The 27,037-nt window shown below is 41.5% G+C and overlaps 1 protein-coding gene across 1 annotated transcript in view; it reads right to left on the bottom strand.

Annotated features, from left to right (window-relative positions):
* LOC144687519 (mitochondrial 10-formyltetrahydrofolate dehydrogenase-like) overlaps nucleotides 1-27,037 on the bottom strand; it is a 129,947-nt gene that overhangs the window by 63,195 nt on the left and 39,715 nt on the right. Inside the window, exons 6-8 of the mRNA XM_078553760.1 lie at nucleotides 6,506-6,595; nucleotides 1,244-1,378; nucleotides 303-428 (exon numbers count right to left, since the gene is read on the bottom strand). Coding sequence (XP_078409886.1) covers nucleotides 303-428; nucleotides 1,244-1,378; nucleotides 6,506-6,595 — 351 coding nt within the window. The remainder of the gene's footprint in view (nucleotides 1-302; nucleotides 429-1,243; nucleotides 1,379-6,505; nucleotides 6,596-27,037) is intronic.

The raw sequence follows: 27,037 nt of genomic DNA, 5'->3' as shown, positions 1-27,037 counted from the left end.
CTGCTAATTTGACTTTTCTTCTAAATTTACTTTTACTTTTCACTCATTCATAATTAGCTCAACTACGCTTAACCACAACCCCATCCCAGCTCCCCGAGCCAATCAATACAATTTGGATTTTTTTTTTTGCATTATACAGAACATCCTTAAGATGACATGATAGTGAACAGCTCCACTGAAAGCAAAAGACTGCCAAATAGAGTGGGGCAGAAAACAACTATCTACAGTGAGAAACACACTAGAGTAAGAAGCCTCCCTTTTGTGTTATTTGTAGATTCCCATTACAGAGAATCTGGCCTTACCTTTATACCCTCAGCGACTTTCTTTTCTTCTTCAGTCAGTTCCACAGCGACAGCGTCGCCAGAAGAGAAATATTTGGAGGCAGGAATCATTTTCCCATCTTCAAACTGAAGGTTTCGAACCACCAACTGCAATAGACAACGATCATCACTGTTTCTCCCTCCACAGATGCTGTCAGAAACTGCTGAGTTTTTCCAGCATTTTCTGTTATTGTTGTGAATGATCATCACTAATTTAAGATAGCAAGTGTAGACATCACAAGCATCAAATAAATCCAGGACCTTCTGTATGCACTGCCACTCAACAAAACCAAACCAAAAGGTCCCAGGTCCAATCCAAGGCCTGTGCTGCATTCAACAATGCCAGGACAATTCTGAGGTAATTTACAATCAATCACTCAGATTTGGAGCCAGGGAGCTGGCTTTACAAAGATGACCGTGTTGAGTGGGCTGTGCCTAGCAATGATACGACAGTCTTCTGGGTTGAACTGTGTAGAATGGACAGTGTGCATGATACAGAGGAAGCTGCACCACTGAACCACCACGGAGAAAGAAAGGGAAAACAGAGAAAATAAATATAATATAAATAAGGAAATAAAAATAATTTCGTGAAAAGTTACGGAGATTTTTGGATTTGGAGCAGTTTCATTTAGATAGAACTCCATTAATTTCCACATGCTTGCTGTTTCTATCCTTAAACATTTACAAACAACCTTAAAATAACCTTTCAAAGACAAATACTTCAGCTGAGACCTGTTACTATCGTCACTTCTAAATCTATTTACATTTCATGAACAAACTTACAGTAAAAGCAATCGTGAAAATGCAAAGCAAGAGTTTATTTGTAGAAACTAATACTTCACCACAATGGTCAGCAGAATTTCAGAAGTTTTAGATTTAGAAAAAAATCATCCCATGACAATGTCAGTGTAACAGAGTCTTACCATGTTTCCATCATTGCCAAAGAGAACCAGCCCATTGCAGGTTACCAAGCCAGGCTTGCTGGCACCATTGATCTCCAACGGCTGGCCTGATGGGATTGTACCTTTATACATGGATGAACCATACAAAGTGACTGCCTGAAATGCGCAAGAAACAGTATACAACTGTTAATCAATGTATTGCAGAAACCAAGTAATCTCTTAGGCATGCAAGGTTAACATTCTTAAGATGAAAAACAAATTCAGCAGCAATCAGATATTGTCTTTTCTGTAAGTTACTGTATAATGTATTCACAGCAATTGTGTCAAAACTATACACAGCACTCTTGGTCTCACCAACACCCTGTACAACTGTAGCAAAACATCCTTATTTTTATATTCCATTTTCCTTGCATAAACAATTTTGTGTGATTCATGTACCAGGACACCCAGATTCCTCTGTACCACAGAGTGCTGCAATCTCTCTCCATTTAAATAATATGTTGCTTTTTTATTCTTCCTGCTAAAGTGGGCAAGTTCACATTTTCCCACTTTATACTCCATCAGCCAAATTTTTGCCTACTCAGTTAACCTAATAATATCCCTTTGCAGACTCCTCATTTCCCCTTCACAACTTACTCTCCTACCCATCTTTGTGTCATCAGCAAATTTAGCAACTACACACTCAGTCTCTTCATCCAAGTCATTGATGTAGACTGTAAATAGTTAAGGCCCCAGCACTGATCCCTGTGGGATTCCACTGGTTAGAGCTTGCCAACCTGAAAACGATCCTTTTATGCCTACTCTCTGTTCCCACTCAGCTAGCCAATCCTCTATCCATGCTAATATATTACCCCCTACACCATGAGCTCTTATTTTGAGCAGCAACCTTTGATGTGGCACCTTGGCAAATGCCTTCTGGAGTTGGAAATCTAAATGCAGCACATCCACAGGTTCCCCATATTCACAATGCATATTACTGCCTCAAAGAACACTAATAAATTAGTCAAACATGATTTCCCTTTCACAAAACCATGTCGACACTGTCTGATTGTGGTAAGATTTTCTAAGTGCCCGCTATAATCTCCTTAATAATAGTCTAGAATTTTCCCTATGATAGATGTTAGCCTGCAGTTTCCTGCTTTCTGTCTCCTTCCTTTTTTGAATAGAGGAGTTACATTCACTATTTTCCAACCTGATGGGACCTTTCCAGAACCTAGGGACAGAATATTTCCGTCGGCGAGCAGAAGGCGGGACCCGCACGCCGATGTGTAAAATGACGTGGGGTGACGTCGAGTGGGACTCCCAACGTCACCCCGTGTCATTTACATTTTCAGATCGGCAGGCGCATAGCCCGCTGACCTGACAATGGCCTGTTAAGGCCATTAAGAAACCAATTCAGCTTATTAATGGACCTGCCTATCCAACCTTTAGGTTGGCGGACTGGCCAGGAGTCCAGGCGGGCTTGTGGAAAAACATGAAACCCCATCCACTGGCAGGATGAGGCTTCATGAGGGTTTTAAAATTTTAATGAAAGGTTGCAATAAAAGTTATGGACATGTCCCAACTCATGTGACAGTGTCACATGAGGGGACATGGCAGGGAAAATTTTTAAACTCCTTTATTAGAAGTTTCAAAACGGAGCCGATCTCCCCGAGGCAGCACTTAGACTCAGGGAGTTCTGTGCGCTCTTTCACGCGCACGCGCAAAAGAGTGCACTCCTGGCTGAGGGAATCCCCCCACCACCCCCCCGCCTGCACAGGGAGTGCATAGCCCGCCCACATAAAATGGTGGCGCACCCTGACAGGGGGAAAATTGTTCCCTAGGGAATTCTGGAAAATTAAAACAAATGCATCTACTATCTCAGCAGCCACTTCTTTTAAGACTCTAGGATGAAGACTATCAGGAGTTGGGGACTTGTCAGCCTTTAGTTTGAATAATTTTCTTCATACCCTTTCCCTGGTGATCATAATTGTTTTAAGTTCCTCCCTCCCTTTTATCTCTTGATTTACAATTATTTCTCTGGGATATTATTTGTGTCTTCTACAGTGATGACAGACACAAAATATCAGTTCAATACATCCACTATTTCCTTATCAATTTCCATCATCAATTCCCCAGATTGGCGTACTATGCGATCAAGGCTCACCCTAGTTACTATTTTCCTTTTTAAATACCTGGAGGAACTAATACTATACGTTTTTATATTTCTAGCTAGTTTTATCTCATACTCTAATTTCTCCTTCCTTTTTTTCAGTCATTCTTTGCTGTTTTTATATTCCAATCAATCTTTTAACCTGCCACAAATCTTCATGGAATTGCATGCTTTTTCTTTCATTTGATACTACCTTTAACTTCCTTAGGTAGCCACAGATGATGCATCCTTCTCCTAGAGTCTTTCTCACCGACATGTATATTTGCTGAATGTTGCAAAATATCTCCTTATCCCCTTAAAAGTCTTCCACAACATCTCTACTGACCTATCCCTTGACCTAATTTCCCAGTTCACTCTAGCCAGCTCTGTCTTTATACCCTTATAATTTCCTTTATTTAAGTTTAAAACACTAGTCTTAGACCCACTCTTCCGTCCTTCAAACTAAATGTGAAATTCAATCATGTTATGGTCACTGCTACCTAGGGGTTCATTTACTAAGAGGTCATTAATTAATCTTAAACAAAAACAGAATTACCTGGAAAAACTCAGCAGGTCTGGCAGCATCGGCGGAGAAGAAAAGAGTTGACATTTCGAGTCCTCATGACCCTTCAACAGAACTGAGTAATATTAAGAGAGGGGTGAAATATAAGCTGGTTTAAGATGGGGCGGGGTGGGGGGAGAGAAGTGGGGGGGGGGCGGTGTGGTTGTAGGGACAAGCAAGCAGTGATAGGAGCAGATAATCAAAAGATGTCACAGACAAAAGAACAAAGAGGTGTTGAAGGTGGTGATATTATCTAAACGAATGTGCTAATTAAGAATGGATGGCAGGACACTCAAGGTACAGCTCTAGTGGGGGTGGGGTGGAAAGACTAACAGGGCATAAAAGGTATAGATTTAAAAATAATGGATTTCCATTAGGTGGGAAAAGAAAAATCTATATAAATTATTGGAAAAAACAAAAGGAAGGGACAAGAAACGGAAAGGGGGTGGGGATGGAGGAGAGAGTTCAAGATCTAAAGTTGTTGAATTCAATATTCAGTCTGGAAGGCTGTAAAGTGCCTAGTAGGAAGATGAGGTGCTGTTCCTCCAGTTTGCGTTGGGCTTCACTGGAACTTCACTGGACATTAATTAATCTTGTCTGACTGTACATTACCAGGTTTAGAATAGCCTGCTCTCTGGTTGACCCTAGGACTTGCTGCTCTAAGAAATTGTCTCAAAAACACTGTATGAACTCATCTTCCAGGCTACCTTTGCCAACCTGGTCATCCAATCTATATGTATTAAAATCACCCATGATTATCGCCATACCTTTCCCACAAGCCCCATTATTTCTTCTTGTACACTCCATCCTACAATGAATTTACTGTTAGAGGGCTTATAAACTACTCCAAGTGACTTCTTACCTTTGCTATTTCTCATCTCTACCCAAACTGATTCTACATCTTGATCTTTAGAACTAAGGTCATTTCTCACTATTGTACAAATGTCATTCTTAATTAGCAGAGCTACCCCTCCACTTTTTCGTAGCTTCCTATCCTTCCAAAATGTCATATACCCTTGAATATTCAGGTCCTAGTCTTTGTCATCTTGCAGCCATGTCAGATCATACATATTTATTTCTATTTGAGCTGACAATTCATCTGTTTTGTTACAAATGCTATGCATATTCAGATACAGTGCCTTTAGTTCTGTCTTTTACTATTTTTGTTACCTCTGACTTTATCTGTTGGCACACTCTTAAGTTTATATGCTCTGTCCCTTCCTGCCACGCTTTATCATTACCCTTATTGCTACTTGCTCTCTTGCCTTGTCCTCTCCTTTTAGTTTATCACATCTTTTTATTCCTCGCTCCCACTATTTAGTTTAAAGCCCTCTCTACCATCCTAGTTATAGGACTCACCAGAACAATAGATTCAAGTGAAGATTGTCCCAACAGTACAGCTCCGACTTTCCCCAGAACAGGTGCCAGTGCTCCATAAATCGAAACCCATCTCTCCCACACCAGTCTTTGAGCCACGCATTCAACTCTCTAATCTTATTTAGCTACGTCAATTTGCTCGTGGCTCAGGTAATAATCCAGAGGTTATTACCTTTGAGGTTCTGCTTTTTAATTTAGACCCTAGTTGCTCATAATCCCTAAACAGAACCCCTTTCCTAGTCCTATCTATGTCATTGGTATCTACATGCACCATGACTACTGGAACCTCCCTCTCCAAACCCTGGCACTAGGCAGGCTACACAGCCTCCTGGACTCTCACTCTCAGCTGTGGAAGACTGTGTCTATTCCCCTGACGATACTGTCCCCTACGGCCATTACATTCTTATTTATTCCCCTCACTTAAATGGCTTCCTTTATCATGGTGTCATGGTCAGTTCGCGCTTCCACCCCGCATCCCCTCCCAGCCTCACCCAACCCCCACCACCCGCACCACCCACACCCCACCCCAACCCGTTTCCAGGACAGGCCTACATGTGACTCCAGATCTACAGCAATGTGGTTGACTCTTAACTGCCCTCTGAAATGGCTTAGCAAACTACTCAGTTCAGGGGTGATGCCAGTGATGCCCACATCCCATGAAACAATAAATTAAAAAAAATCAAAGTCTTGCTTTATTATATGGCTTATAATTCTGTACCTAGTGGATACTTGGTGAGTGGGCATGGAGGCTGCATAGGGGGCATGGGAGGTCTGTGGGGCGGGTGGGGGGTGTGAGGCACAAGGGTTAAAGAGTTTAAAGATCCAGTAAATGCCCCAGTAAACAGAGGCTGGCCTTCTAACCTGCTGGCCTTGTCATTCAGCTGCCTCCACTGCCGCCTTGGGCAGCGGCAGTCCAGACACCAGCCCGTACTTGATTGCTGGAGATGAAATTTTCGTGAAACTGCACTGCCTTTTACAAGTAGAGAATGTGACATCAGGAAATGGCCTGACTCTTGCTTCCCGAAGTGAAGACAAAAATCTGGCCCCTGGTGTCAGTCTACAATATCCTACCAGCCAGATTGGAGCCATATTAACCCAAAATTGTCTTTACGGTACTCTATTTAAGCAGTAAATCCTATGCTGGCTTATTATCCTGTGCTGCACATCACAGACTTTGCACTAAAACATTTAAAAAGGTGAATGTTTCAAGTACCTGTTCATTAATGAGAGTCCATGCTCCAGGTACTTTATCATGGCCACGAATCCAGTTATGTATGGCTTCTGCTGGCTGATCCCAGGAAATCTGAAGAAAGAACATTGGTGCAGGAATTGAATCATGTTCGTTAATGCATTCATTTAACACCATCATTAACTGTGACGCTGCGGAAAAGAAATAGGCTTCTGACTGACACCTTTAGGAGTTCAACTAGGTTTGTACACAAACATCAATTTGCAATTTTCATCAATTGGGCCTGTTCAGGTTAAATGGGGGAATTAGTGTTCCTAATAGTCCTGATCTTGTTATATTGACAAAAGAATGTTGTTGTCTAGGCTCTTGGCTCTAGAATTCCCTCCCTAAATCTCTCTGTCTCTCCTCTTTTAAGATTCTCTTTAAAACCACTCTTTGACCAAGCTTTTCGTTACCTATGTTAATATTTCCTTATATGGCTCAGTATTAAATTTCCAATGAAGCAACTTGGGATAGTTTGCGATGTTAAAAGTGCTTTTTACGTGCAATTTTGTTAACTTGTAACCTTAGGTACGAAATCCACATGACTAGAACGGAGGCCTGTCTGGGCTTAGCACTTTGAGCACTCATACCATTTGAAACAAACGTGGGGAAAAAGTGAGGGGAATTGGCCAAGTTCGTGTGTTCTAGCTGGATACTCAAGCAGTGTTGCAGTTACAGAACCTTAATGAAAAGCGCACTTTCCTCCAGGTCACAATGGGTTTAGAGATTAGCAGAGGAATTTTAGATATAACTCCTCAGCAAGTGACAGAAATGAAATGATCAAAGATCAGTTTTATGAGATATGGTTGTAGTAACCAATAATTTTATAGCACAATACACAGAAATCTCTCCCATAGCTGTAGTAGATTTAAAAACAGATTTAATGGTAGATTGTGCTATTGAAGTTTTATCATTTGTATCACCTTCATTAACTTATATTCTACAGTATTAAATTATTAGAAGGCGATATCTAGAATGCATTTTCTTGGTCTTGATTCCAGTAGACAGGATGATGGTATTGAAAGTAGTGATAAGCTATCAGTTTCCATCTTAGAATATGCTGAAGTGACAGTTATAGTGAGAAGGAGAACTGGCTGTAACTTAAGCATGACGTTCAAACTCACCAGGTCTGGCAAGAAGATATTTACTGCCAGCTGTCATCTGCAATCAGAGTGTCTGTGCACTGTTTATAAAAAGCTGCTATCAAGGAATATTTCGTAATCAGTTAATCTCAAAACATCGTGCCATGAATTTGGGTCATTGGCCCAGCATTCTTTGCTGGACTGCTGGTAATGGGTTGAAAGACCCGGGTCTATTCCACTGTATGTAAACACAAGGTTTATCTGAGGGAAATAGAGTCCAGAATGATGCTGCTTACACTTGCCCAACAAAAGGTGTTTAAAACTATTTGCTAAACACTGTGAATGTTTTAATTCACTAATGTCATCAACATCTTCAAGGGATTGCAATAGAAATGATATAAAGTGAGCATAAATTTTGTTACCAGTAGTTTTGGTGCCTGACAATTTTTAGTTCATAGGAATTTTTGCACTGAAGGATCGGTCTAGATTATGCACATACATCCTTTGGTATGAGGCCTGAACCCATGACCTACTGACTCGAGGCAAAAGTAATTGATATTTAATCTACCTGCAACTCACAGAACCACAGAATCGTTACAGCGCAGAAGGAGGCCATTCGGCCCATCGTGTCTACACCGGCTCTCCAAATGAGTATTATGACTCAGTGCCATTCTCCTGCCTTTTCCTTGTACCCCTGCACATTGTTTCTATTCAAATAATCATCTTATACCCTCTTAAATGCCTCAATTAAACCTGCCTCCGACACACTTCCAGGTAGTTCATTCCAGACTCGAACCACTCACTGTGTGAAAAAGTTTTTTCTCACATCACATTTGCTTCTTTTGCAAATCACTTTAAATCTGTGCCCTCTCATTCTTGATCCTTTTACAAGCAAGAACAGTTCCTCCTTATCTACTCATGAGTTTGAACACCTCTATCAAATCTCCTCTTAGCCTTCTCCTCTCCAAGGATAACAGTCCCAACCCTCTCCAATCCATCTTCACAACTGAAGTTTTTCATCCCTGGAACCATTCTTGTAAACCTCTTCTGCACTCTCTCCAATGCGTTCACATCCTTCCTATAGTGTGGTGCCCAGAACTGTACATAGTACTCCAGCTGAGGTCTAACTAGTTGAATACAAGTTCAGCATAACCTCTATGCCTATTGATAAAGCCCAGGATATTGTATGCTTTATTAACTGCTCTCTCCACCTGTCCTGTCATCTTCGATGATCTATGGACATATACACCCAGGTCCTTCTACTCCTCCATTTATATTGTCTCTTCATGTTCTTCCTACCAAAATGCATCACCTTGACACTTCTTCGCAGTGAACTTCACCTGCCACCTATCTGCCCACTTCACCAACTTGTCTATATCCTTTTGAAGTTCCACACTGTGCTCCTCAAAGTTTACAAATGTTTCCAAGTTTCATATCATCCACAAACTTTAAAACTGTCCCCTGCATATCAAGATATAGATCATTAATATATGTCAGGAAAAGCAAGGGTCCCAATACTGACCCCTGGGGAACTCCACTATAAACCTTCCTTCAGTCTGAAAAATATCCATTTACTATTACCCTGTGTTTCCTATTACTCGGCCAATTTTGTATCCACATTTCTACTGTCCCTTTTATTCCATGAGCTATAACTTTCCTCACAAGTCTGTTGTGTGACACTGTATCGAATGCCTTTTGAAAGTCCATGGCCAGAATCTTCGGCTCGGTGAGCGGGGGATCGCCAATGCATAAAATGACACGCAGTGACGTCGGGCATGCGTCCCGAGGTCACAGCACGTCATTCTGATTTTCAGTTTGGCAGGCGCACACTGGAGTCGGCTGCGCGCCCGCTGAATTGTCAAAGGCCTATTAAGGCCATTTTAAAACTAATTAAACCACTTAACAAAGCTGCCCGTCCAACCTTAAGGTTGGCGGGCAGGCGAAGAGCCCAGATGGCCTTCGCATTTTTCATGAAACCTCATCCATGGGCGGGATGAGGTTTCATGAATGATTTATAAAGGATTTCATTAAAATTCATAGATATGTCCCAGCTCATGTGACACTTTCACATGAAGGGATATGTCCTGAATTTTTTTTTCTCTCTTTATTAAAATTTTTGAAACTCAACCTGATCTCCCTGAGGCAGCTCTGTGCCTCTGGGAGATTTCTGCGCTCTTTTGTGCATATGCACGAAAGAGCTCAGGCCCCGACACAGCCTACTCCCCCCGCCCGCACAGGAAGCGCTCAGTGCTGGGTGGGCCTTAATTGGCCCGCCCACGTAAAATGGCGGCGCACAGCCAATCGTGGGCGGCGATCGGCTGCGCCCCTGCCTTTGCACGCTCCTGCCCATCCCCCTCCGACAGGGAGAAAATTCTCCCCCATGTACACATCAACAGCATTATCCTCATCTACCCTTTCTGTTACCTCTCCAAAAATTCCAGCAAGTTAGTTAAACACAATTTCCCCTTTAGAAATCCATGCTGACTCTTCCTAATCAACCCACATTTTTCCATGTGACTACTAATTCTATCCTGAGCTGATAGGGAAAGTATGTTTATTTACTTTGCAGGAACCAAGTCAAAAAATGCACTTCACCATCTCTGGGAGATTTTGCACACACATTGTTCCAAGTTCTTGCACAGGGAAAAAATACTTTCCCTATACAGTGTTTATCAGGATGTCTGAAAGCACTTTATAACCAATGAACTACCTTTCAATTGTAGGCATAGAATAGTACAGCATGGGGAGGCAGCCCTTTGGTCTAGTGCTCTTGAAAAGGAATCCAGTTAGTTGAACTCCCCTGCTTTTTCCTCGTATCTAGTCATCTTTTCTCCTTTAGTATTTATTCAATTCCCTTTTGAAAGTTACTATTGAATCAATATCCAGCATCCAATATCCAGCAGTGCATTCTAAATCCTCAACACGTTACATAAAAAAGGTTCTTCCTCATTAACTTCTGATTCTTTTGCCAATCCCCTAAGGTCTGTGTCCTCTCATTATCGATCCTTCAGCAGATGGAAACAGTTCCACTTTATTTATCCTATCAAAAGCCTTCATAAGTTTAAACACCTCTATCAAATCTCTTCTCAGCCTTCTCCAATTTAAAGAGAATAACACCAGCTTTTCTAGTCTATCCAAATAATTGCAATCATTCATTCCTGGAATCATTCTAGTAAATCTCTCTGTACCCTTTTGAAATCCTTCACATCCTTCCTAAAGTGTGATGCACAGAAATGGACACAATGCTTCGGCTAGGGCCAAGCCAAAGGAAGTTTTTTGCACACCATTCACAAAGCCCAGGATCCCAATACGCTTTATTAACTTCTTTGTTAATCTGTCCCACTGCCTTCAACTATTTGAGCGCTAGTTGCTGTTGTAATTCAGGAGTCAATTTGCAAGCAGCCAAGTCCCACAGTGTCGTTCTCAGCCATCCCAAGATTTGAGGAGGATGTCTCCTTAAGGATGCGAGTTTCTGCCCTAGGTCTTCATGTGACTGAACAGGCCAACTCTTGACCCACAGATCTTTGAACACATGGTGCAGATGTCCCACAAGGCAGTGGGATCCAGAGTGCAGGATTTGCTCCCTTTTCATCCTTTCTCTGATGCAACTCTGTTTCACTGTTGAGGACTCAAAGCGTGATGCATGTTGATGGACAAGTTGTTGCCATTTTGAACAATTGGTAGCAAGATCCTCCGAGTCATTGTCAATGCTGCCGCACTTTGAGACCTTCTCAGTGTTTTTGTAGAGTTTTCTTTGGCCTCCCCCAGAACGTTGGTCATTTGAGAGTTGAAAAAACAGGACCTGGCAGTGGAAACGCCTTTCAGCCGTCAGGACTCAGCGTCCAGTCCATCAAAGCTGATTCTGCAGGAGTGTTGTCTAAATCCTTGAGGAGCTGATTTCAAGAAGGACACAAGAAAGACAGGTGCCATTAGCTTTAGCTTGACAGTCCTCCCATTGAAGTCAGAGGATGTGGTGGAAGCATTGCTGATGGAATTTCTCTGGTGCTCTTATATTCGCTGATACACAGTCCAGGTCTCACTGCAGTACAGGAGTGTGGTGACGACAACTGCTCTGTACACTATCACTTTTGTTGACTTGCTGTCTTTGCTGTCAAACACTCGCTACCATAGTTTGAAGAAGGCTGAGCTGGCGCAGCTGGTCTGGTGTTGGATTTCCTTGTCAATAGTGGCCTTTTGGGAGCAGCAGCTGCCAAGGTATGAGAAGTTTCTTTTCCTTTATTCTCTCATGGGATGTGGGCATCGGGAGGCAGAAAGCAGGAAGCTATAGGCCAGTTAGCCTGACATCTGTCATTGGGAAAGTGCTAGAATCTATTTTTAAGGTGGTTATAGCAGGATGCTTAGAAAATCATGATGTGATAAGGCAGATCCAACATGGCTTTGTGAAAGGGAAATAATGTTTAACTAATGCATTAGAGTTTTTGATGAAGTAACATTCAAGGTGGATAAAGGGGAACTGGTAGATGTGGTGTACTTGGATTTGCAAAAGACATTTGATCAGGTGCCATATCAAAGGTTACTACACAAGATAAGAGCACATGATGTAGGGGGTAACATATTAGCATGGATAAAGGATTGGTTAGCTAACAGGTAGAAAACAGCACAGATAAATAGGTCTTTTACGGATTGGGGTCAGTGCTGGGTTATCAACTATTCACAATATATGATAATGACTTGGACGAAGGGGCCGAATGTATGATAGCTAAATTTGCCAATGACACCAAGATTGGTAGGAAAGTAAGTTATCAAGAGGAATTAGAGAGTCTGCAAAGGTTAAGTGAGTGGGCACAATTTTGGCAAATGGAGTTTAATGTGGGTAAATGTGAACTTGTCCACATTTGCAGGAAGAATAGAAAAGCTGCATACTATTTAAATGGAGAGAGAATGCAGAACTCAGTGGTATAGAGGGTTCTGGGTGTCCTGGTACATGAATCACAAAATTAGTATGCAGGTACAGCAAGGAACGTAAATGGAATGTTGGCAATTATTGCAAGAGGAATGGAATATAAAAGTGGGGACATTTTATCGCATTAACCTTTCTATAATCTATGCAGAATCTGGTTGACCCATCAGGTTTAGGCACTAACACTACTGGAGAACACCAACTGCTTTGACTAGGCTCAATTAGGTGATTTTCTAACTTATACTGAATTTCTGCTGTCACTTCAGCTTGTTTCTCTGGACTTAACCGAGAAGGATGTTGTTTAATAGGAGAAAATTCCCCTACATCCATATCATGTGTGGCTAAAGTTGTAGACCCTGGTTTATCCCTACAGATCCCTTTAAATTCTGTAATTACCCTCACTAGATCCTCTCATTGTCCTACCTCTAAATATGAAAATATGGTATCTAACTGCCCTAATATTTCAGAGTTAGCTAACCTGATTGTAGGAGGTTCAATTTGTGAACTGCCTAAGTCTCCATCTACCTCACTCTTACTGTTTCCTTCATCCTCCGCTATGCATACAACCTGACACACCTGCTCATTCCTATCTTCCTCCTTACAATGGTATTGTTTTAACATATTGATATGATACAGCTGATTCTTTTTTCTACGATCTGGTGTACTTATCAAATAATTTAGTTTACTAACCCTCTTAATTACCTTGTATGGACCACTGAACTGTGCTTTTAGAGGTTCCTCCTGTAATGGTAATAATACTAACACTTCACACCCTGGTTGTAATGTTCAGGCCATAGCTTGCTTATCTGCCCATTCTTTCATCTTTGTTTGAGAAATTTTAAGATGTTCTTAAGCCACTTTGCAGGCTCCCGTGAGCCGTTCCTGGAAGACGGACACATAATCTAACATAGAGGATTCGTCCTTCTCTCCGAAAAACTTTTCTTTGGTTAATTTCAGAGGACCTCATATCTCATGTCCATAAATTAATTCAAAACAGCTAAAACCAGTAGATTCATTTGGTGAATCTCAGGTAGCAAATAAAAGAAAATCCAGTCCTAGTCCTTTGTCCCAATCATGGGGACATTCATGACAATATGCTTTAATCATTGTTTTGAGAGTTTGATGGTACCTCTCAAAAGCTCCCTGCGTTTGTGGATGATATGCTGTGGACTTTAACTGTTTCATACCCAAACTACTCATTATGTTCTGAAAAATTTTAGACATAAAATTGGAACCTTGATCCAACTGGATCTCTACTGGTAATCCATATTGAGTAAAAAGATTGGGTTAATTTCTCTACCACTACTTTAGCTGTAATGGCCCTTAAAAGGGATGGCCTCTAGAAATAGAGTGGTCATATCCATAATAGTAAGGATATACTGGTGTCCTGCTTTCGTTTTTGGTAATGGTCCCACAAAGTCCAATAACACCCTACTGAATGGTTCTGCAAAAGCTGGTATAGGAATTAAGGGTGCCGGTTGGATTGCATGTTGTGGTTTTCCTACCATCTGGCACGTTTTACAAAACTGCACCATGTCCTTATGAAGAGCTGGCCAGTAAAATTGCTGGCTTCTCCGCGCTTGAGTTTTCTGTATCCCTCCATGTCCTGCCATAGGAATTTCACGTGCTTTCTGTAATATCTCTTTATGATATTTGGGCAGTACCTCTACCTGATGAACAAGTGTCCACTCTTCATCTGCAGGTCTGTGAGGAGGTCTCCACTTCCTCATTATAATTCCATTCCTAATATAACAACTTTCTGAAACTGCCTTCGCCTCAGCTTCGGTTTGGGCTGATTGTGCTATCTTACTTAACTCTGGATCAGCTTGTTGAGCCTCAACTAGAGAAGATTTGTTAAACGTCTCTTTTGGATTATCTAAGTCTTTAAAGAAAGTTTCAGCCAACCAAATATCTGTCTGTGGTATCACTTTGACCTTTGATAATGGACTTTGCTTAGCCATTGCTCGGATCATCACACACAAAGGAAAAATTCCTGGAACCGTTTCCTGTAACTGCTCCATCTCTTTAACCTCATTTGGGCTTTCTGTAATTATGGGAGAAGCTATTACCTTCACTCCAGCTAAATCATTTCCCAGGAGTAAATCAACTCCATCTAAGGATAACTTCTAAACAACCCCTACCGTCACTGTCCCAGACAATAAGCCAGACTCCAAATGCACCCAATACAAAGGTAGGGGTATATACTGCCCACCAATACCACTGACTAAAACTTTGGCTTTTAATGCGCTCTCTGGTGGAAAAGTTATGCCTTTCCTCAGCAAAAGTGTTTGAGTGGCTCCCGTATCTCTAAGTATAATTATAAGTTTAGCTGTTTCATTTGAGGGATAAGAGGTTACTGTTCCCCTCAACAAAAATTTTTTATAACTCTCATGTATCTCATTCACCTCTCCTAACTCATAGGAGTGTTCACACTTGCTTTCACAGTTGCAGTTAACATTACAACTTGATCTGTCGTACTTTCAGTCAGGGCTCCTTTTCCTGAATCACCCTTACGTACCCCAATAAGTCCCATGGATTTCCTATGAAACTTCCAGCAATCGGCTTGAACATGTCCCACTTTGTTACATAGGAAATATTTATGCCTTCGAATAGCGCTTCCACCCTCAGCACCTTCCTTTCTGGTCTGAGGAGGAGTTTCTGGGGAATTCCCAGCTGTCCCTTCTCTTCCCTGGCTACTTGCCTTCCTTTCACCTTCTCTCCTTCTATCCTGCTCAGGTTTGTGGGGATGACGGAAAAAAGGTTTAGATTTATGGATCAGCTCATAATCGTCAGCCATTGCTGCTGCCTGTCTAGCTGCTTTAACCCTCTGATCTTCAACATGGGTTCTGACAACTGGAGCAAGTGAATTTTTTAATTCTTCCAAGAGAATTATTTCTCTAAGAGCTTCATACGTGGTCTCTACCTTTAATGTCTGTATACAATGGTCAAAATTACTCTGCTTTACCCTCTCAAACTCAATATAGGTCTGCCCAGGCTGTTTCCTTATATTCTGAAATTTCTGCCCGTATGCCTCAGGGACTAACTCATATGCATTAAGAATAGCCTTTTTTACTGCATCATAATCCACTCTTCTGAAAGTGAAGCATAAACCTCATGAGCTCTACCCACCAACCTACTCTGGAAGAGCAATGTCCGGATTTCATTTGGCCACTTCATTTGCTTGGCTACCTTTTCAAACAAAATAAAGAATGCCTCTACATCCTTTTCCTCAAACTTTGGGAGAGCTTGCATAAAATTAAATATCTCGCCACTGGACTCTGGGTTGAAGGTGGTTGTTTCACTATCAGAATCTTCCTCAGCATCTGAGGCCTCTTTTTTAAGGTCTAGCCTTTAAAGCCTGTATTCCCTTTCTCGTTCCTTCTCTCTCTCCTTTGCCTCTCTTTTTTTATCCTTCTCCCTTGCCTGAAATTCCAGTTCCAGCTTCCTAAATGCTCTTTCTTTTTCCTTTTCTGCTCTTTCTCTTTCCTTTTCTTTTTCTTTTACCTCTAGCCTTTTCAATTCCAATTCTCTTTCTTTTTTCTTCACCTCCAATTCAAGTTTTTTAATTTGCAACTGAATCTTAGCCAATTCAATTGACTCACCCCCTGTAGAATGTGGTCTCTCTGGTACCCCTTCCAATTTCAAATGCTGTGCTATTACCTCAACTATGTCTGCTTTCCTTGCCCCTTTGGGTAATTCTAACTCCAGCTTATCCTCCAATTGCATTTGCTTACTCTTGTTACTTTTTGTAAACTAGTCATGGTTACATCTTCCATCTGTAAAAAAAAATCTTAGCAACTTCCAACACCATTTTAGTTTACCAATGTATAAGAAATCTGGTCTCTGTACTTTTATCCCTTACCAATTATTATTCCACATCCAATTACCCGCTGTCTACGTTTTAATATCCCGCAAGAGCCCCCAATTTATGTTACAACCGGGATGGGAGGAGTGCGCCAATTATCAAGCCTCACTATTCCGCAGGCCGTACCATTAATTTAAATGTTTAATTTTCTCACCAAATTGGCCAAGTGTGTATATATATACCTCTAGTACCTATGAGAAAAGAGACTCTGACCAGGCTTCTTTCAAAATTCAGAATGATTAATTTACTTTAAAACGAAGCTTCTTTTAACAAGTTGCAAGTACAGGTTAACACACAACTGCAATCAGGAAGTATAACTATCTATCTCTTCCTAAAGAATTCCCCCAGCATACACACAGACAAACAGAGGACAAACAGATAAAGTCTCTCTGCAGAGATGGGCTTTGGAGGATGGGCGTTGTAAAATAAAGGATAAAGTCCACAGGGTTTCGATGCTGTCAGCCTAGAGTTCCCTCGTGTGAAGACAGGCGACTGGTCCCAGTGGATGCCTGGAAGTTCTCACCACTGGTCTCAGCTTTGTAGGTCCAAATGTAGACTAGTTACACTCAGGTGAGGATTCTCCTTCTGCAGATTGATAGCCACACACAATTTTAGGCAAGGTAGAAAAAAGGAGACAGCCAAGGTAGCCTTCCTTCACCAGCTTGTTCTCCAACAAGACTCCCTTCAAAACAAGCAGATTCACAACTTAAGTTTTTTAACTCTCTCCAATGTGATTGCCATCTTGTCTCACAGCTTTTCATTAATTAAAGAGCTTTGCTGTTCAACACAAACAACTCCTTCTCAAGTACCATATAGGTCAAGTAATTTCTTGTAAGAGGCCTGCTTGTTGACAGTTCCAAGATGAACCTATGACCTTCTTTTAAAAAAAATCCCAGGTTAGCATCCAGATGACCAGATCATGCCAAATCCTTCCATTTTGTAAAAGAAAACTTCAGTCTTGAGAGATATGATTCTATCAGAGTTCAAAAGAATGAGAGGTGATCTTATCGAAACATATGAGATCTTCAGGGGACTGAATAGGATGGATACCAGGAGAATGTTTCCACTTGTGGGGGAAGCTAGAACTGGGGACATAGTTTAAGAATAAGAGGTCTCCCTTTTAAGACTGAGATGAGGAGTTCTTTTTATTTCAGAGGGTCATTAGACTGCGAAATTTTCTACCCCAGAAGGTAGTGGAGGCTGGGTATTTAAATTTATTCAAGTCTGAGTTAGATAGGTTTTTGCTAGAAAAGGGTTAAGGGTTATTGGATGCACAGACAAAAGTGGAGTTGAAATCACATCCAGATCAACCATTTTGTTGAATGGTGGAGTAGGTTTGAAAGGCCAAATGGCTTACTCCTGTTTCTAAGATCTATATTCCTATGTTGCTGACAGGGCGAGAGTCTCTCCTTCAATATATATTGGAAGTGGAATATTTGTTTGACTAGATGTAGGTTGATATACAAGTTCTGATCTGACAACAGTTAAGGACAGGCCAAGTTTCTTGTATGCAAAATTGAAGAGATCGAGAGTGGCTTGCGAATCTGATGCAGAGCAGGCAATGACATTGCAGTCATCCACAAACTGTAGATCATGCATGTATATGGTGGTCAGTTTAGTTTTGGCATGGAGGCAACGGAGGTCAAAGAGTTTTCCATCTAAGCAGTATTTAATACTGACATCAGAAGGCAGTTGATCTTTGATGAGGTGAATAGCCACTATCAGGTAAATGTAAGTAGTATCATACTGCTTTGCTTGACCCTGCTGCGGATTTTTTTGGTGCCTGACCTCATCCCAGATCCCTCTGTGAATCAACAACTTGATGTGCTGGAGAGGCTTGTGCGCTCCAACGATCCCTTGAGTGATGCTGTCGAGAGGTCCTTGCTCCTGGAAAGGCCAATCATGGCTGTAAGGTCAGGGGGAGGTGCCAGACAAATGCAGTCCAAGAAGTCCACAACGGCAGAACAGGTAAGTGCGAACTGTGCATCTCACCAGCTGCAAAGGCAGAAGGCGGCTGCAGTAGCAAGGTGGTCCCAGTCATCGTAGTTTGACATGTCATCGAAACCTGACCACCAATCTGCCAAGATCGTGTGACAATGACAGTGCCCAAGGTTCCCAAGTTAAACAAAGTCACACGCAAGTTTCTACCAGGATCCATTTGCCAAGGCCTTTAGTTAAAGAGAACTGGCAACAGGTACAAGGGCGTGAACCTGGGTCTCTAGTCAAGAGTCTGTACACAGGCAACCAATGCATGAAGGTCACTGGCCACCTGTTGGGGCCAACATGTCTTTGGGCAGCAGCATCTGTGGCTGAGTAATCCTCTTCATGATGCCTCCTACTCATCCCAAATGATGAAGGGGCTTGAAAAAGTGTCACAAACTGCAATGTAATAATGACCAGGTAATCTATTTTTAATGACACTGGTTACGGGATAAACAGTGGCCAAGACACTGGTGAGAACTGCCCTGCTCTTTGAATATAGGATCTTATACATTTACCAGAGAGATCAGCTGAGACCTCAGTTTAACATCACATCTAAAAGATCACACTTCCAACACTGTAGCACTCTCCCACTATCACACAGGTAGTTCCGCAACCCACACCCTTCCTTGCCACAACGTGTAGCAATGCAACTTCTGCTTCAATGTGCTGTATCAGAAGCTCTCAATGATTATAAGAACTGAACTTATACAGCTCAATGCAGCCCAAACATCAGGTGTTTAAATTAAAATCCAAAGTAAACAAAGTTTTAACCAAAGGACAGTATTTGGGAAAATTGTGTCCAGGTAGCTTGTGTACCCACCTGTGTCCATAAAGAAGTCACTTTTACTTGTTTCTTCCAAAGTTAATTGCAAAAATGTAATATAGTTTGGACAGTAAACCAGTCATGAGTTCTTTAATTAAAGGAATGTTGAAGTAATTAATACAATATTAAACACAGACTTCAACTCAACCAGGCTGCAGTGAATTAGTGAGGTCCTCGACACTCAGTTCTTGTTTTTAGTTTGTGTGCTGTAAATTCATTCATATTCTATACCATTGTTTATACCCCTTGAGATTTCTCCGACAATAACTTATATTTATATAGCACCTTTAACATACTAAAATGTCCCTAGAGCATTATAAAACAAAATATGACACTGAGTCACATAAGGAGATATTAGGTCTGATGACCAAAAGCTTGGTCAAAGATGAAAGTTTTTAAGAAGTGAGGTACAGAAGGTGAGGCAGAGAAACAAAGAGGTGGAGGGAGGGAATTCCAGAGCTAGGGGCCTAGACAACTGAAGGCATGACTGCCAAAGGTGACTGGAAATGCAGAAGAGGCCAGAATTAGAGGAGTGCAGACATCAGAGGGTTGTGGGTTTGGAGATCACAGAGATAGTGTTATGATCCTCAGCTGAGGTTACCACTGGACAAGCCTGACCCCAGAGTGGAGCCCAGCTTGATAGATCCTAACTTTTATTTGTTTGTTTAGATACATGGACAGTGGCTACAGAACAGAGTCACCGGAATCAGCTAATGAACTTTTAATGAAAGCAGAAAGCATTTATTAAACAAGAAAAGATAAATTACAATACTACTACACCCAGAACTATACCTTTACAGATATATACAGATTTGTAAGGATAACACAAGTTACAAAAGCTATCTTATACTTTAATGTCCACAGTAAGTACACAGCTCATGTACCAATTGGTGACCTGTGGTCAGACACAACAGACTCTGAAACCAAGTGACAGGTGCCACCTCAAACAGATGCAATGGATCTCTCCTCGACTCTGCACCCACACCCCCCCTCCCCTCCCCCAGAAGCTTGTTACACTGTGAGCCAACCGGTCTCATTAAACTCCGTCTTTCACACAAAGGTTATACTTTACCAATCTACCAGAACTCGCTTTGGAATCTTCTCCCAAACTGATGCTTTCTCATACACCTTCCGCTAGGGTTCACTTCCAGAGTTTTGAACCCTCCTTCCGATGTTCCTCTTCCCTGGGTCACCACATGCATTCAAGCTGTCTTCCACACACTCTCTCTCACCGATTCAGCCATCAACAGTACACCACTGTTTCACATGCCCATAGCAAAGAGTTACAGACCTTCGGTTATCTTTTTGGACCTTCTGACTTCTCACAAGCCTTTATCACTTTAAGCTTGAAGCCTGGAGCTTTCCTCTGCCCCTCACACTTGACTCCACTTAACAGGGCTTTTGCCATGTTCCTGTTCTTCCTTTGACTAGAAGGTCTGCTTGGGATTTTCTCCTGTTCCAATCCCTTGGATTCTTGGGGACTTTCTTCTTTAGCTTGGGAATTGCTATCTGTCCCCTTTGCTCCAGTCTCTCCCTGGCAGCTACTTTCAACCAACTTTAGCTTGGAACTGGCTATCTGGGTTGCTTTTGCCTGGCAGCTGTCTTCAAAACCAACTGAACTCAAACAGCTTCCAAATCAAAGTGCTGTTTCTAGTTTCTTCTGTGTGTATGTGGGAGGAACCTGCCTCTCTGGACCCCTGTTGCTAGGCAACAGCCCAGTTTTTCTACTTATGTGTTTGCTTAACTTCTCTTACAGTCATAAACTCTCATTAGAAATACAGGCACCTTTTAAAGTGAAACTAAAAGTCAACTTGACCTTTTCTTAACACACAAATACAGAAATACAAATCAAACTTAAACATTAAATCTAAAACTTATTCCTAGCACCCACAAATACCAATATAACTTACTCAAATTATCTATATTTCCTAATAATAGGGGCAGGCAAAATCATAGAGGGATTTGAAAACAAGGGTGATAATTTTGAAGTCAAGATGTTGCTTGACCAGGAGCCAATGTAGGTCAGTGGACAGTGGTAATTGGGAAATGGGATTTTGCTGCGAGTTAAGACATGGGCTGCAGAGTTTTGGATGACCTCAAGTTTACATACGGTAGAATACAGGAGAACCAGCCAGGAGTGCATTGGAATAGTCAAATGTAGAGCTAACAAAGGCATGGACGAGGGTTTCAGCAGCAGATGAGCTAAGACAGGCAAAGTCAAGCAATGTTAAAGAGGTGGGAATAGGCGGACTTAGAAATGGCACAAATAGGAAGTCAGAACCTCATCCCTGGATCAAATGTAGCATCAAGGTTTCAATCGATCTGGCTTAATCTCAGACTGTTACCAGGGAGATGGATGGAGTCAGTAGTTAGGGGGCAGAGTTTGGAGCAGGGTTAGAAAACAATGGCTTTAGTTTTTCCAATATTTAATTGGAAGAAATTTGTGCTCATCCAGTACTGGATGTGAGATAAGCAGTTTGATAATTCAGCAACAATGGAACAGCGGTGAGGTACCCCTGCCTGTACAGCTGTACAAGTGAGTTAGATCATCATACATGTGAAAACTAATGCTGTGCTTTCAGTTGAGGTCACCAAGGAACAACATATAGATGAAAAATAGGAGAGGGCCAAGGATTGATCCCTGAGGGACACCGAAGGTCATAGTGTGGAACAGGAAGAGAAGCCATTGCACGTGATGCTCTGGCTACAATTAGATAGATAAGAATGGAACCAGGAGAGAGCAGTCCTATTCAGCCAGAGGACAGTGGAGAAGCATTGGAAGAGGATGGTGTAGTCAACCATGTCACAGGCTGCAGACAAGTCGAGAATGACATAGAAGGTAAGTTTACCTTTCTCGCTGTCACATAGGATGATATTTGTGACTTTGTTAAGAGCGGCTTCGGTACTTGGGCAGGGGCAAAAACCTGATTGGGGGGATTTAAACATGGGGATCCAGGAAAATGGAAATGGATTTGGGAGGTGACAATACGTACAAGGACTTTGGAGAGGAAACGGAAGTTGGGGATGGGACGATAGTGTGCAAGTACCGAGGGGTCAAGGGTTGGATTTTTGAGGAGAAGGTTGATGAATCATAGAATAGTTACACCACAGGAGGCGGCCATTTGGCCTATCATGTTCTGCAAAAGCAAATCACTTAGTTCGAGTCCCCTGCCTTTACCTTGTAGCCCTGCAAATATTTCCTTTTTAGACAATGATCCAATCCCTTTTTTGAATGCTATGACTGAATCTGTCTCCACCACACTCTCATGCAGTGCATTCCAGATCCTAACCACTCGCTGTTTAAAAAATGTTTTCATGTCACCATTGCCTCTTTTGCCAAGTACCTTAAATCTGTTCCCTCAGGTTCTCAATCCTTCCACCAATGAGAACAGTTTCTCCTTATCTTCTCTGTCCAGTCCCCTCATGATTTTGAATACTTCTGTCAAATTGCCTCTCAACCTTCCCTTCTCCAAGGAGAGCAGCTCCAGCTTCTCCAATCAATCTACATAACTTAAGGATCCATTCTCTTGAATCTTTTCTGCACCCTCTCTAATGTTTTCACAACTTTCCAAAATCGTGGTGCCCAGAACTGGACGCAACACTCCAGCTGAGGCCAAACCAGTGTTCTGTACAGGTTTATCATAACTTAATTCCTTTATACTCTATGCCCCTATTAATAAAGCCAAAGATGCTGCATGCTTCATTAGCCGCACTGTAAGAAATTGGGTCTTTAATAAGCAGGTGTTTTCTGCATTTTATGGGATTAGCTAAGCAACATTGATTTTTTTTCTAGAAAAAGGATCCCTAAACACTTTAACCTCTAAATAATCTTATTTTAGGCTGTCATGTTGACATTCCTCAGTTGTCAGATGGTACCCTGTGCATCCCCCTATCTCCCAAGTATTTAGAAAAGACCAAGATATGACCCTCTGCAAGATGTAAACCAAAAAACTGACCTCGAGCGGGGTGACGCACAGGGGGGTGGTAACCACCCTGATGTTTTGAGTACCTGTCCTGTATCAATTGGTCAGAATAGTTAGACAGATGATTGACACCGGGTAAGCTACCAGTCCCAAAAAAGGGTATACAGGTTGGTGTCATACTGGTGGTGAGGGGCTGAGGTGCTGCTGAGATGGTAGTGCTCATTGAGCAGCTGCCTTCTTCAGATGGAAAATGGACCAGAGGAGGAAGAGGAAGGTCGGGAGATCAAGAGAAGAGTTTCCTAACACTTCAACTAGAGAACGGAATGCCGTTATCACAAGCTGTTATGGGTCGTATACTTTTTTTCTGTCTAATTAGTTAATGTATCATATCTAAACTGTTGTTTTTTTAATGAACTCAATAAACTACCTTAAAATTATGACTAGTCGACTGCCTATTTAGGTATCTGTGGTCCCGAACCCTGAAATCTTACAATCGGTGCCAGACGTGGGATCCACAGTAGTCAATATTGACTTGAAATTTGAGAAGCAACAGTCTTAGATTGCAGTTAAACATGTGGTGTAGTTATTAAGTGGAGCCAGGAGTCACAATGGCATATTCTGGGGAACGATGGATTGGGAGTTTGACTGAGAAAACAAGCGAGCCTGGAGTGAGGGAGATACTGGTATTTGACAAGCTTTCTAAAAATGTTTAGAAAGGAAAGATTAAGTTGAGTTGAAATGTACGTGTGTTTGCCTTACAGCTGAATGTAAAGTAAGTGAACAGGTAAATAAGTTACAAAAGGGATTGACCCTGTTCGATCAGTTCTGTTGTGAACAGGAAACACACGACAGAGTACGTTATATAAGGTGAAAAATTAGACCAAACACTGGAACTCATGAGGGTTGAAGTGGCGCTGGAGAAGCCACTTGAATCTTTTCTTTCAGAGTTAAAAAGGGACCAGGAAGGTTCCAAAGCAGAGTCAGAGAGCAATGATTTTAAACAGCTTAGCCTAGCTGCAGGCTCTCAAGAATCAAAACAAGAGATGGACTAGGAGTCTCACAAGGTTCTAGTTAGCATCCAACAGGTCCCCACCGAAAGCCCGAGTATATTCACAAAGAGATCTGACTCCTGCACTGTCATCCTCCATGATCCTTACCCCGACCCTATGAGGGAGTACATTTGCCCAGCTGACAGTATACCGTACTTTCGAGTCGTCATTGCTAAAGCAGGGTGTTGTTCACAAACATCAAAGATTCAAAAAAATTGGTTTTGAGGGAGAAGCTAAAATGTTTAAAATTCAAATGACACATTTTACTGATTTGAATTTAAACTGTGAGGTTCTGTTTGGAAAAAAAATACAAGCTGTACTAGTTTAGAACTGTGAAGACCAGGTTGTTCCCAAAATATAAAGATAAGTCTGGAGTTTGGCAGCAATCCAACTTGAGTTTTTCAAAATCATATGAGTTAACTGAACTGCTAAAATTCAAACTAAAAACACTTTTTACTGAATATTTCTTTCAAATTTGGTTAAGTAGCAAATATCAGAACTTGAAAATTGTTTCAAAGGAGGCAAATGATAAGCAAAAGAGATGGGAAGGGTTCAGTTCCTTTTCTAGAGAAAAGGAGTTTTGGCTGCAGTGTTGTCTTTTATTAAGAAGCTGCTGTCTCTTACAGAATGCTAACAAGCTTTCAAAATAATTGGAATTTAACTTAATATTTGGAGGAAGTTGGAGGCAACAAAAGGATTTAACAAAATAAGTTTAAAATGGAGTTTCGTTTCTGATCAGCAGATTTTTTTTAAATTACATAAAGTGATGCAACTGCTTGTCAAGTTTTCTCTGCCCACCCCACCACTCGAAACAAGCTATGCAGTTAACTCTTTCTGCTGACAGATGCTTCTTTTTTTAAAAAAAAACATCACACAACCTTCGGGTTACGAAATGTATATTGTGCATTTTTTGATTTTAAGTTTCTAAATTTACAGATATGATTGGACTTATTAACCCATTGGGCTCTTGGCCAGAGCTACAATGGGATGTTTGTTTCTTTTAAGCAGACGATGATGGTTTCCAGCTCCGAGGGAACCCAGAAGTTTTGAGAATTAAAGCACAGCAAAAAGACTTTACCTTTCAGAGGCTGGGCCTTAACCATTCAGGCCATTTGTTATCATTTGTTACCTTTTGAGACAAAGTGTTTGAGTATGGAAGACATGAAAATCACCTCTAAACTGATGGCAAACGCTTTTGTCTCTGATATTAAGCCACTTAAAACCACCAAGCATGATAAAGTGTCATGTAGCGGAAGGAACATTGCCCGAATAGAAAATGTGGAAAAAAGAGAATCCCTAGAGACCACATCCAACAGATAGGGAAATGTGCGAAGGTTACTTAGGAATGTGAAATTCCAACAGATTAAATAAGGGATTGGAACACTGGTGTGAATGTGCAGAAGTGATTTGTAACTTGTGAACTAACTGATTTGCAAGAGTGCAGCTGCACTGAAGAATGGGTCCCAGGCTTGCTCAGCTACTTGACAAACAATGTGACATGAAATAGTTAATATGGCTTGAAGAGTAAGAAAACATTTTTAAATGATCAAGGCACTGACACATACTCCATAGAGAAACTGACTTTAAGACAATTAATCTTACTCCACCTGACCATTATTATCATCTTAGAGTCAAATTAAATCATATATAAAAAGAATTTGGATTGGGATAAATGAAGGCTAGGGTGAAATAATACATAGTAAGAATTATCCCTAAGATGGATACAGGTAAAGGGAGAGCTGGAGAATCTTTTAAGTCCATGCATAATCTGTTGTTTTAATTATATATATGTAGATGATAGTAGTACTTAGATGCTAGTAGCTTTAGTATCAACAGCACTCCTGCAAAAGAATAAGGCTGGGATTTTGCAAACGCGCAGTGGGCGATGCAGCTGGCCAGCCAAAAGTCCATTGACTTTCGGCGAGACCAGACGATCCCGGCAATGGACGAGGCCAGAGAATCCCACCCTAAGGATATTTCCCTCTCAAAGTGGGATGATCTTTAAGGTCTGGAGGTGGAGAATGCCAAACCAACTAATCAGATAATTCTAGTAGCTTTAGTATGTTATCTACGAATCAAGAACTTAGGGAAACAGCTTGTATTTAGAAATAACTATGTTATCTAAAAATTAGCTGCATGAAGTCAAAAAGGATATTTCCTTCTCAAAGTGGGGAGCTGTAAGAAATTGGGGTCATTAATAAGCAGGTAGTTTCTGCATTTTATGGGATTAGCTAAGTAACATTGATTTTCTTTCTGGAAAAAGGATTCCTAAACACTTTGACCTCTAAGCAATCTTATTTTAGGCTGTCATGTTGACATTCCTGAGTTGTTAGATGGTGCCCCCGTGCATCCCCCTATCTCCCAAGTGTTTAGAAAAGACCAAGCTGGGAAGAGTGTCCTGCAGTCAGTTCTTGTTGAAAATACCAGGAGTGACATCACAAGACAGCGTGTGAGAGTGGCAGAGAGATCAGAACCAGCGCGAGTGTGGGGAAGCTTCAAAAAGTGACATCAGCACAAAGGTGAGAGCTGATTGGTGAGTAGTGGGTGTTTTTCTCCAGTTTTTCTCCAGTTTAAAATTAGATTAAGCTAAGGAAAGGTGAGGGTTCTAGTTTTTATTTAAAGTACATAAATAATTTAACTTTTTTATTGTATTTAACATAAAGTAAGGGTTTTTCTTCAACTAGAGGCATGGCAGGGCAGCTCAGCCCCATGTTATGTACCGCCTGCAACATGTGGGAAGTCCTGGACGCTCCTTGCACTCTGACTGACCACATGTGCAGGAAGTGTCGCCAGCTGCAGCTACTTGAGCTATGGGTTTCGGAGCTTGAGCGACAGCTTGAGGCACTGAGGTGCATCCGCGAGGCTGAG

The sequence above is a fragment of the Cetorhinus maximus genome, chromosome 12, assembly GCF_964194155.1.
Source record: "Cetorhinus maximus chromosome 12, sCetMax3.hap1.1, whole genome shotgun sequence".
Lineage (NCBI taxonomy): Eukaryota > Metazoa > Chordata > Chondrichthyes > Lamniformes > Cetorhinidae > Cetorhinus > Cetorhinus maximus.
This window is presented reverse-complemented; position numbering and strand designations above follow the sequence as displayed.